This window comes from Phyllobates terribilis, unplaced genomic scaffold, assembly GCF_046119375.1.
Source record: "Phyllobates terribilis strain yellow unplaced genomic scaffold, ASM4611937v1 Scaffold_119__1_contigs__length_5224398, whole genome shotgun sequence".
Lineage (NCBI taxonomy): Eukaryota > Metazoa > Chordata > Amphibia > Anura > Dendrobatidae > Phyllobates > Phyllobates terribilis.
The window spans coordinates 4,418,846-4,431,936 of NW_027362879.1; the positions used below are offsets into that span (position 1 = coordinate 4,418,846).

General features: G+C 42.0%; 1 protein-coding gene across 1 annotated transcript; it reads left to right on the forward strand.

Moving 5' to 3' along the window:
• Positions 1-578: 578 nt before the first annotated feature.
• Positions 579-11,582, forward strand: LOC141201587 (uncharacterized). Its single transcript, XM_073663581.1, has 9 exons — positions 579-647; positions 5,978-6,368; positions 6,464-6,534; positions 6,886-7,031; positions 7,161-7,340; positions 7,424-7,547; positions 7,631-7,728; positions 7,925-8,015; positions 10,000-11,582. Exons 4-9 carry the CDS (start codon positions 6,960-6,962, stop codon positions 11,571-11,573), a joined length of 2,139 nt encoding a protein of 712 aa, XP_073519682.1. The 5' UTR covers positions 579-647; positions 5,978-6,368; positions 6,464-6,534; positions 6,886-6,959; the 3' UTR covers positions 11,574-11,582.
• Positions 11,583-13,091: the final 1,509 nt, after the last annotated feature.

Sequence of the window (13,091 nt, forward strand, 5' to 3'; positions counted from 1 at the left end):
GCTCCGCTCCGTACACCTCGTACACACGCGGCTCCGTTCCGTACACCTCGTACACACGCGGCTCTGTTCCGTACACCTCGTACACGCGCGGCTCTGCTCCGTACACCTCGTACACGTGCGGCTCTGCTCCGTACACGTGCGGCTCCGCTCCGTACACCTCGTACACGTGCGGCTCCGCTCCGTACACCTCGTACACACACGGCTCTGCTCCGTACACCTCGTACACACGCGGCTCTGCTCCGTACACCTCATACACACGCGGCTCCGCTCCGTACACCTCGTACACACGCGGCTCTGCTCCGTACACCTCGTACACACGCGGCTCCGCTCCGTACACCTTGTACACACACGGCTCCGCTTCGTACACCTCGTACACACGCGGCTCCGCTCCGTACACCTCGTACACACGCGGCTCTGCTCCGTACACCTCATACACACACGGCTCTGCTACATCCACACTGTAAACCCCTCCTGACCCCACACATAAACTTCAGCTCATCCAGCACCATGACAACCAGCACAGCAGAGTCCTGCATCCACTGAGGCCCCTGATCATGTGACCCCTGACTCCTCCCCTCCTGTGACCTCATCACAGCTCCTGTGCGCACTGAGCAGCCATATGTGTGGTGGCGGCTCTGCAGGTGGAGGTATGTGGAGACCCCCATTACTGGGCGCAGGGGGCATTAACCCCTTCAGCACGGAGACTCTTATAAGAATCATAAGGTTGTTGTTCTGTTTCCTGTAATAGATACATACAACCCAACTATGGAGACAGGAAGGGAGGAAACTTATTGTTCTCATAGTACAGGACCCCTTTACTGGCCACACAGTGTAATGCCCCCATTATGCCCCTTATGCAGTATGTATGATGCCCCCACACAGTGTAATGCCCCCATTATGCCCCTTATGCAGTATGTATGATGCCCCCACACAGTGTAATGCCCCCATTATGCCCCTTATACAGGATGTATGATGCCCCCCACACAGTGTAATGCCCCCATTATGCCCCTTATGTAGTATGTATGATGCCCCCACAGTACCACCTGAGGTCCTGTAGTTGGAATAAGTCCTGAGGTCCTGCAGTTGGAATAATCCCTCTGGAGTTGGTTTTCCCTTTACCTGCTCCCCTACATGTAGACCCTCGAGCATGTATACATGCATGTAGGGGAGCAGGCCTTACTAGATATTGAGGCTTTGTACAGTAATATACCACATGAGGATGGTATCAGAGGAGTAAGACATTTCTTGAAATCGAGATCAATAGAGTGTAGCAGACATAATGACTTCATGGAGGATCTTCTAAAATTCACTCTTACACATAACTTATTTATTTTTGACAGGAAGTACTTCCACCAGCTCAGGGGTACTGCGATGGGAAGCCTCTGTGCCCCCTCGTATGCTAAACTATTCCTGGGCTGGTGGGAGGAATCCACAATATTCGGGGATGATGATAAGTGATGACATCCATATATTGGGGTATGATACAAATATATTGACTACATTTTAATGATCTGGTCAGAGACGAGTGAACAATCTCTTGAATTTATCAGGGAACTCAATATCAATAGAGTGAGCCTGAGATTTATATCAGAGTTTAATTATTACCAGTTGCCTTTCCTGGATGTACTAATCAAGAAAGAACGGGATGAGACCCTAGGGACACTCATCTACCATAAACCTACAATCACTAATAAACTATTGAAGTGGGATAGCCACCACCCCATCCCAATAAAAAGAGGAATACCCAAGGGTCAATTTTTATGGTTGAGAAGGTACTGCCATAATGTCTCAGATTTTAATATACAGGCAATAGACCTGAACATCAGATTAAGGGATTATAGGGTACTCATGGTACATTTTGGATTCCACATCATCGTTTGCAGAAAAATGGGAGAGACAGACACTCCTCCATACCTAACCAAGAGACCAAGAAAAAGATGGGATAGCACGAGTAAGAAAAACTTATGACAATCAGAGTGACCTGGGATATACTTGTGGCCGACCCGGCTCGGAAGGTGCTGTGTGATCTACTCCCACAATAACTTTCAGAAAGGGTTGGTCAATTAGGGACCATTTAGTGCATAGTTTCTACAAAAAAACTGCACCCAAGGGGGCTTGGAAGAATCTGCAGTTTCTTTAGATGTGGAGAATGTTGTACATGTAATTGGATGAGACCATGTAAATCTTTCTCGAGTTCCTCCACGAGTAAAAACTTTTTTCAGAGGGGTTATTCCAACTGTAAAACCTCAGGACTTGTATATATGGCCACATGCACCTGCCCCCTAGATTATGTAGGTAACATGTAAGCAAATAAGAAGAAAGGATAGCACTCACCGGTCCCTAAAACGTGCTCCTTTATTGTATCACTTTAAAAGCAACATGCGGACTAGACAGCGGTACACTATTCCTGGATCAATTGTCATCCCCGTACAAAGTTGCCGGTTCTTGTTTTCTTTTTTGTGTTTGGACAGATTATGTAGGCAAGACCAAGAGGGAGTCTAGGAGGAGGGTGGGGGGCATTAGGGTGATATATGCCATGGTCAGGACACCCGATTAGCGAGACATATGAATAGTGTACATCGAGGTGAAACCAGAGACATCTCCTTTTTCATCATTGAGGTGGTTAAACCCAATGTGATAGGAGGTGATCACAATAGATGTATCCTCCAAAAAGGAAAATGAGTGGATTTCCAGACTGGATTCACGAGCCCCTAAGGGACTGAATGAGCTAATTTCCTATGCTTGTTTTGTGTGAATACAGACCCATTCTGTATTACATTTTTGGATTGTATACTCTATTCATTGCTACTCAGTTCCCTGTGAATGAGGTTCACATATTGTTGTACTTCATCGAGATATCTGAGCTTCTATATCAGAATTATTACTTATCAGTTATATCCTACATATACTATTTAGTAACTAACAAGTGTGGTGTTCCTTGTGTATCTCTAATTATGCAATAGGGGACAAATTTGATCATTTACGAATATACTGTGGGCCATCATCCCATATTTTCTGTAGTGATAAAGTAGATCTACATGCCTATTGCATGATGGGAGGATGTGCAATACTTGTTTTTAGTCTCCAATGACGCTCATCTCAGAGATAGGACTTTTCTATGTTGGTGGTATGCAATCCAAAACCATTATGCGATCCGGCGTGGAACGCATGCTTCCGGGCACATCTGAGCTTTCTTCCGGCCTGTTGTTTTGTGCTGAATTGTGGGGAATACTTGAGAATTTATTTTTGTTCCATCTGTCTTTAGTTGATCCCACTGATGCATCAGATTAGTCCTCAGAGAATTATAATTAGAGGAACCCATGGACACATTAGGATTTGTGAAGCTGACCTCCGCTCTCCTCTATTTCCTTTGAATTTATTGTGTGACCTGTATTTCAGAACAGTAGCTCTTGGTTTGTTTCATTTCCATGTGTAAATTGAATTTGACTCGTAGTCTTTGATATTTCTTTCAAACTTAGTTTTTTTGATGTCTGAGATCCATCCTCCAGACTTTGTAAATTCGTTTGCATATTTTGTTTGAGTTTTGTATCCAAAAAGGCTTCTACACTTGGCGGAAAACTTTCACCGAGTTTGTTTTCAAGAAACAAATATCAAACTCAATGTGACTTGATTATTCTTTATAAATTTATCTTTATTAAGTGTTGAAAAGGAAATACAAATACAAACACCGGGTACTAGTTGTGTAACAAGTAGTAGGTCAAACATGACCACATAACCATAACAATAACCAGTATTTCCAAAACATTTGAAAATTAAATAAGTAAACACAATCCAAAGTAGAGTCGCTGGTAGAACATTGGTTCAATGTGTTTTAGGATATACCAGCGTGGTGACTCTGACTTAAACATTAAGTCATTACATATTCATGTTGATTAACAAATAAGGGTTATAAAAGAAAAAATGAGTAGTTAAAGCCCAAAACACAAATATACACAAAGACAAAGGGAAGTGGGGGAAGGGATGTATGGGTAAGAGGGTTAGGGTAAGGTCAGAGAGGCTCCTGAAGTATAGACTTAACTTTCCCCTATGAGGGCCAGGTAATCAGCGGAAGATTTAAACTCCAGTAGAGCCATGTTTTATAAAATTTATCATGGGAGTTATTGATCGTGTAGGTGAGCTCCTCCATTAACCTAATCTCTTTTATTTTGGAGAACCATAGTGAGATTGTCGGGATAGTGTTACTTTTCCATAGTGAGGGAATACATGCTCTAGCAGACGTGATCAAGAGTCTCAGTATCGAGTTTTTATATGTTTTTAAAGGGGTGTTGCTGTGATGGAGAAGGACGAAAGCTGGGTCATGTCTTGCTCCATCCACCAACGTCACGTTACAACACAGACTGTCCAGGAGTTTGCGGAACCTCATCAGGAGAATTCCCAGGCGTTGTAGGGAGGTCATACAGGCACGTGGAGGCCACACATAATACTGAGCCTCATTTTGACTTGTTTTAAGGACATTACATCAAAGTTGGATCAGCCTGTAGTGTGTTTTTCCACTTTTAATTTTGGGGGTGACTCCAAATCCAGGCCTCCATTGGTTAATAAATTTGATTTCCTTTGATAATTTTTGTGTGATTTTGTAGTCAGCACATTCAACTTTGTACAGAACAAAGTATTCATTGAGAATATTTCATTCATTCAGATCTAGGATGTGTTATTTGAGTGTTCCCTTTATTTTTTTGAGCAGTGCATTTAATAGAATGTATAGAGAGTAAACTACAATATGTGGGATGCACTTCAGAGTCGCTAAAAAAATGTATTAGAAGACATTTATCTAATGCAATCAATCCCACAACATTAAACGTCTTTGGTTTAAAGACGCTTCACCATGACATATGATTCAAGCCATGTTAGTTTCCTTGATACCATGGTGATCAAGGATACAAAGGGCCACCTAACAACTGATCTCTATTCCAAGCCCACCGATCGCAATGACCTATTACACTTTTCTAGCAATCATCCAAGGTCGATGAAGAAATCTATACCTACATTACGATTTCAGAGGGTCAAACGGATAGTGTCCAGTGAAACTATCCGCAATCAGAGGTTACAAGAAATGTCGACCAAATTCACTGAACGAGGCTATCCACCTAGCTTCTTGAATCCCCAGGCGTCGAATTCCAGAACTGATCTTCCAAACACTAAGGACAGAATTCCCTTCGTTCACACGTTCCACCCCTTCGCCTACATCTTAAATAAAACCATTAGGAAACACAGGAACATCTTACAAACCGGCTATCCCACGATCCCTGCGTTCCAACAACCCTTCCTACCGTGTTTTAAGAACCAATATTAGAGACTATGGTTTTTGCAGAATCCCAAAATGGGCACATTCCCATGTCTCCAATGTCGTCAATGCAACAATGTCCTCAGGGGTAGCATTGTTCATCACCCACAAACTGAAAAAATATACAACATCAAAGGGTACTTTACATGTGACAGTTCATATGTGGTATATCTTATTAAATGTCCATTCGGCCGAATCTGTGTGGGGGAGGCGGCACAGCCCATAAGGGATAGGATTTCAAAGCACAAGTCCACAATTCTGTGCAAAAACCTAATGTTACCCATTCCCCAACAGTTTATCATGGCAGGACATAGTATTTCTCAATTCAAATACCAGGTATTGGAACAAGTTTTGACACCACGTCGGGGGAGCGACAGAGTGAGCCTTCTCAAACGTAGAGAAGCCTATTGAATTCATGAATTACAGTCCTTAGAGCCGAAAGGCCTTAATAGGGACTATGACCTGCTGGCTTTTTATATAATTTTTTTTTATGTTTGGAGTTTGGTTCTCATTGAACAATTGGTACAGAGAAACTTGTCACCCAGGGATCTTATGTGACCCTATGTTGAAATGTATTTTACGTTTGGATATGTGGTCTTCAAATTGAATAGGTCAATAATATACATGTTTTGATCTCCATATCCTACTCATATATTGTCTCCTTTATTGCAGATTATTCCTCTCTGGCACACTCTTGTCCCCTCTCCTAGATCCTTGTCCACTCCAACAAAGGCTCTGGCTCATGCCCATTGGGTCTTATGCTCTATACTGGTGGAACGCACATTCTCTCTCCCTGGCACTCAAACTTCCGGCTCACTGGAACGCATTTACACCAGCCTGCAGAATGCACAGCTTCCTGGGAGCAGTGCGTCACTTCCGGTGACGTCACACATGCACTTCCGGAGTTCACACTACACAGCACTGCGGGATTGGCGGCGATTGGTCAGCCGATACCATCCTGCCCCTGACAACTCTCACAGCACCAGGAACTAGCGGTGGACACCGCGTTCCTCTAAGCCACTACGTGCAGTACCAACTTATAACCAGGAACTAGGGGTCACAGGTATGCTACGTCGAGCTCTATTTGGTCTATCTCTGCCTCCACAGTCCCTCTCAGCTGTTAACTTTGAGTCTGCCACTCTCTGCTCCTTTCTGCAGACCCAAGCAACCAGAGTCACCATATCTCCACACTTTTGAATTCCTACCTTTGAATACCATCCAGCAGTCTAGTAGGTGTCACCTCTCTTCAATTTGTATATATACTTGCTCTATACTATGATGTTGTATCCACATTAATGGGGTTTGACAAAATATTATACACTGTTTAAGAGGGGTTTGGGAGAAATTGTTAATATTTTCACAAAATTTCCCTGACAGTGAGTCTATGAGAAACGTATTCAGCTGCAGACTCCAAGGAAGAAACTGCTTGTTGTCTGTGTCCTAAAATATAACGGTTTTATTACTAGATATAAAGAAAAAAACGAAATACTGTAAAATAATAAATCTCCTTATATGTTTTCCCTCATTATCTCCAATAGATGTATTATGATGTGCCATCAACTTATCTTTTTCTCCTTCAGGTCTCTCTTCGGATCCTCTCAGTGACGATCTTCGATATAAGAAAATTTTTCTGATTTACCCATCAAAGGTGGCTATGGACAGAGACAAGATGGTGGAGAGGATATTACACCTCACCCTAGAGATCCTCTTCCGGCTTACTGGAGAGGTGAGAGATTCTGATGACGTCACATTACATCATTCTTATCTATGGGAATAACAGATGGACAGAACTGGAGAGGTGAGGACTCTGGAAATGTCTGTAATGAGATTTATTAATGTGTCTCTCCATAACCAGGATTACACAGTAGTGAAGAAAACCTCTAGTGAGCGCTGTCAGAACCCTGTGTCTGAGGGATGGGGAAGATCCCTGAGCCCAATCACAGGGCCTCCATCTCACCCCCTGATACATGAGGACATCAATGACCAGAATATCTTAGAACTCACCTACAAGATGATTGAGCTGCTGACTGGAGAGGTGACACTGCTGGGAATGCTGGGACATTTTACAGTAACGCTATGAAGGGATCGGGGGGATGACGGTATCATTGTATATGTCAGGTTCGTATAAGGTGTCAGGATGTCGCTGTCTATTTCTCCATGGAAGAGTGGGAGTATTTAGAAGGACACAAAGATCTGTACAAGGGCGTCATGATGGAGGTTCCCCAGCCCCTCACATCACCAGGTAATAGACAGGACTAAATACACATGGCCTATAATTATCTGTATGTAAAGAATAAATTCAGTCCCTGTATGTGTTTCCTCCAGATCTATCCAGTAAGAGGACAACACCAGAGAGATGTCTCCGTCCTCTTCTTCCACAGGACTGTAAACAAGAAGATCCCAATGTTCCTCAGGATCATCAGGTAGATGGAGAGAAGGTGTCATGAGATCTCCCCTATGATGTGTAGACGGCTGTGACGGTTTTGTATTCAGTCTTGTTTTATCCACCATTATTATGTTTTATATTTGTGTAATGAGAACGGTGGAGATGACAGGATTAGAGCTGATCATAGATGGGACTTCTCCATCTGTCTGTGACTTTTATAATATTTGTTTCAGGGTGAAGGTCTGACCCATATTAATACCACAGAGACATATGTGAGGGGTGATGAGCGGTGTAAAGAGGAGATTCCTACATATGACTACCCAGGTGAGTAGTGACCACTAAATGCAGAGAAGTCACAGATTCTTCTCAGTCACCGGCTGTGGCTGCTTTATCGGTGGTGTAGTCCGGCCGTATCACAATCTTGTGGTCACCATTTTGCCGCTAGACCACAACAATCTCCTCCGTCCGAAAATGTTCAGATTACTTTGGGAAATTGGGAAAGCCCTTTTCTATAACACTTACAACCTGGAGGATCCACCTACCCCCTGGGATTAGATGATGCTGACCGTTACCTGCCCAGGTCTGTAAACTACAAAGCTAAATGACAGCGTGCGTAGAATGTGCAGATGATCAGGCCCCATTTTTCAAATCTGACATGTGTCACTTTATGTGGTGATAACTTTGAAATTTTTCACAAAGGATAATAAGAAACAAATGGACCTTACAAATTATTTTCCAACTTCTTTTGAATTTGACAATACCCTATATACGGTTGTACACTACTGCACATGGCAGGTTAAGAAGGGAAGGAGCGCCATTTAGCTATTAGGAATGCAGATTTTGCTGGAATAGTTTGCAGACACAATGTATTGGAGGCGCTGTTCATGGTCACCTGGAAGCTCAAAAGATGGCCACCACGAACAGGCTTGCCTTATCTACCCCGTTTACATATTTCACAAATTACTTTCCTCATCACCCTTTAACCTCTCTACATGGATCTGGACTTACACAAAGATCCCTAGACTTGGGCCACGGTGTTACCTGCTGTTCTGTGGAGTGAGATGGGAAGAAGAATAGTCAGGTAGCCAGGTCAGAACAGGAGAGCAGAGAAAATACAAAATCAGAAGACACAAGAGTAGTCAGTAAACGGGCCGAGGTCACAACAGAAAACAAATACACAAGCCGGGAGCTGAGCACAGAGGACTGAACCAGAGGAGAACAAGGCTGTACCTGGCTGCTTCCGGCAATATGCTTCCGGCTTTAGTAGGGTGTGGTGCTTTCCAGTTGGCTGAAGCAGGGAGCAGATTACTCCAGCTGGATAACACACACACCCATACTGCCAGACTGGATGGTACTACTGGTCCAAGCAACCCTAATCTTAGTGGCTGGACAGAACCTGCGCCGTCCAGAGCTTCTGGTTCGGACGTCTCCTCCATCACTAGCGCTGCCTGCAGGATGAATAAGGCGGCTCCTGGTGACAAAAGCAAACGTCACATAAGTCGAAGCACGAGGAGAAGTAGATGTCCCAGAGGAGATGGGACACACCTTTTGCAGAAGCCCTAATATGACAAAATGGCAGAAAACCAGAACAGTAGAAATCCCCATTTTGGAAATTATAACCCTCAGTGAATTAATCTATAGGAGTAGTGACTATTTTAACTCCACAGTCACTCTCCAGAAATTAGCACGCAGTGGATGTTGGAGAGTGAAAATTGCAAATATGCTATTTTATTACCCAACACATAGTGCCCAGATTGTGCTCCAGGAGACACACACCATAAATTAAGTGGGTTCTTCTCATTATAGTAATGCCAAATACATAGATGCTAAATGTGATTTAGGCACATAAACTACTGTAAGGCTCATAAGCGAGGGGGCGATCTGACTTTGGGAGAGCAGATATTGCTGGATTGGTTTATGGAAGCCATGTTGCTTTTCAAGAGCCTTTGAGCCACTAGTAATGTGGAAACCTCTGTTATTACATTGACAAATGATGGACCTGAGTGGGGACTTGTTTTTTGTGAGAGGAGTAGAAGTTTTTATTGGTATTATTTTCGGCTACATAACATTGTTTGGTGGCTTTTTATTCCATATTTGGAGGCAGAATGAAAAAACAGTTGAACACCACGCTCTACTGCTCCATCCTATGAGGTTTTCTATTAGACAGTCATTGTCCTGGTGAATAAGTGATTTTTTTTTTTATATATATAACTTGCCTTTTTTATGGACAGTTTAAGTAGAAATGTTCAAAAATATAAAATTCAAGGAATTTTTATTAAAAAATAATAATTGGTTTTCTTCTTGGCAGATGTCTGTACCAGGAGATCAGAGGGACAGCTGATATCTTCAATTTTCAAATCAGATTATTTTCAGATCCAACAGGATACAATTGAAATGAATGACATTTCTCCAGATTTACCATCATCCCTTCACAGCAAAGATCTGTCATCTGATCCTTTGAAACAGGTCCTGTCTTCTGATTCATTACTGACTACTAAGGAAAATCAAAGTCACAAAATAAGCATTAAAAAGCAAAATGCTTCTAATGCAAAGAAGCCATTTTCACGTTCAGAATATAGAAATAGTTTTCCTCCCAAAAAGTCTTTTCTTAAACCTCAAAAAATTCACACAGCAGAGAATAGATTTTCTTGTGCCAAGTGTGGGAAATGTTTTAATCAGAAATTAGATCTTGTTAGGCACCAGATAACTCACACAGGGGAAAAGCCATTTTCATGTTCAGAATGTGGGAAATGTTTTACAGAGAAATCAACTCTTATCACACATCAGAGAACTCACACAGGGGAGAAGCAATTTTCCTGTTCAGAATGTGGGAAATGTTTTAACCAGAAATCATATCTTAATATACATCAGAGAACTCACACAGGTGAGAAGCCTTTTCCATGTTCAGAATGTGGAAAATGTTTTAACCATAAATCTAGTTTTCTTAAGCACCAGAGAACCCACACAGAGGAGAAGCCATTTTCCTGTTCAGAATGTGGGAAATGTTTTACAGTGAAATCAACTCTTATCAACCATCAGAGAACTCACACAGGAGAAAAGCCATTTTCCTGTTCAGAATGTGGGAAATGTTTTACAGAGAAATCAAATCTTATCAGACATCATAGAACTCACACAGGGGAGAAGCCATTTTCATGTTCAGAATGTGGGAAATCTTTTGCAAAGAAATCAAATCTTATCAAACATCAGAGAACTCACACAGAGGAGAAGCCTTTTTCATGCTCAGATTGTGGAAAATGTTTTGGACACAAATCATATCTTTATAAACATCAGAGAACTCACACAGAGGAGAAGCCATTTTCCTGTTCAGAATGTGGGAAATGTTTTACAGTGAAATCAACTCTTATCAACCATCAGAGAACTCACACAGGAGAAAAGCCATTTTCCTGTCAAGAATGTGGGAAATGTTTTACAGAGAAATCAAATCTTATCAAACATCAGAGAACTCACACAGGGGAGAAGCCTTTTTCATGTCCAGAATGTGGGAAATGTTTTAACCAGAAATCGGATCTTGTTAAGCACCAGAGAACTCACACAGGGGAGAAGCCATTTTCATGTTCAGAATGTGGGAAATCTTTTGCAAAGAAATCAAATCTTATCAAACATCAGAGAACTCACACAGAGGAGAAGCCTTTTTCATGCTCAGATTGTGGAAAATGTTTTGGACACAAATCATATCTTTATAAACATCAGAGAACTCACACAGAGGAGAATCCATTTTCCTGTTCAGAATGTGGGAAATGTTTTACAGTGAAATCAACTCTTATCAACCATCAGAGAACTCACACAGGAGAAAAGCCATTTTCCTGTTCAGAATGTGGGAAATTGTTAAAGGACGAGGTTTCCCTCCAAAAATATCAGTAATTAATGGGGGAACTCTCCTACTCCTCTATTGAGGTCCGATATTAACTATTAACATCAAACTTGATTATTAATAATTAATATCCACTAATGTTATCTGTGCCTTATACTATATACCAACTGAGACAAAACCGTGTGCTAATAAAAGGTATTTATTACACAAAAGTCTACAGTTAATATACTACTATTTATCCCACTAACACAGTACACAATAATAATAACAATATACAATTCCCAATTACCTATTTTCCACCCATGTTTCCTAATCACTCGTGCAATATCAGCCCACCCAACTATACTAACTTTCCCTATATATATATACAGATACAAGGATAGGGTTAGTACAGGGTATGTAGGGCTAGCAAGTAAAGAGTTACAGGGGAAGAGAGATACTCAGCCATGTGTTATGTCCATCTCTAACAGTCCAAAGAGCAAAGAGGGCTAGCACATGAGTGCTCTGGGGTTTTAAGTCCTGCACCGGAAATGATGTATTATTCCCCGCCCACTGGCTAAGGTCTTTGTTCATGTCCAGCCATACTCGCAAAACCTGTTTTAGTACATGGCTGGACATTTTGTTGATCCTGACCCCAACAGCAGCAAGTAGACTGAAACACATAAGGAGATGGGGGCCAATATATATGTATACTTATCTGCAAGCATGGCTAGTATGTAGATACATATATACATGTACAACCTAGGACACTTCCCTTTACAATCCCCTTGTTGTCGAGAACACGACAATGAAATTTGAGGGAAGTGTTGTACTGGGATATATTTGCCTACTCCAGCCCCATTTGTAAGTTGTGACAGTTCAGGATGGAATGAAGTATAATACTGCACTTAGGTACCTAGACATCAGCCATTACGGCCATCAACTCTTCCCTGCCTTTCACCGTAATCCAACGCATCCCTCCACAGAATACACTCTGCTTCTTTCTTGGATCTTTAATCAAACTCTTTTTGTTGTTAAAGTCTTTTTGCTGTGGTCCTGTCGTTGCCAGTCTTCAGGTATCTGCCTACCCCAAAGTCGTCTTGCTGGTCAGACTCTGGAATGGCTTTACCCTCAGTGTATAGGTTGGCCCGAGTCACTATCCTGTGTACACCCCTCACCCTGCCAGTCTTTCTATTCCTCTCCCGCAGCTTGCTTCTGCAGGGTTATGAGTACTCCTGGCTGGCTCGCCATTGTTAAAAGACGAGGTTTCCCTCCAAAAATATCAGTAATTAATGGGGGAACTCTCCTACTCCTCTATTGAGGTCCGATATTAACTATTAACATCAAACTTGATTATTAATAATTAATATCCACTAACGTTATCTGTGCCTTATACTATATACCAACTGAGACAAAACCGTGTGCTAATAAAAGGTATTTATTACACAAAAGTCTACAGATAATATACTACTATTTATCCCACTAACACAGTACACAATAATAATAACAATATACAATTCCCAATTACCTATTTTCCACCCATGTTTCCTAATCACTCATGCAATATCAGCCCACCCAACTATACTAAC

Excerpts from the sequence above, each read along its gene's own strand:
- LOC141201587 (XM_073663581.1), top strand. The coding sequence starts at position 6,960 with ATGGACAGAGACAAGATGGTGGAGAGGATATTACACCTCACCCTAGAG. Across the intron at positions 7,341-7,423 it reads TTGAGCTGCTGACTGGAGAG|GTTCGTATAAGGTGTCAGGA; the intron begins GTGACACTGCTG and ends TGTATATGTCAG. Across the intron at positions 7,729-7,924 it reads ATGTTCCTCAGGATCATCAG|GGTGAAGGTCTGACCCATAT; the intron begins GTAGATGGAGAG and ends TATTTGTTTCAG.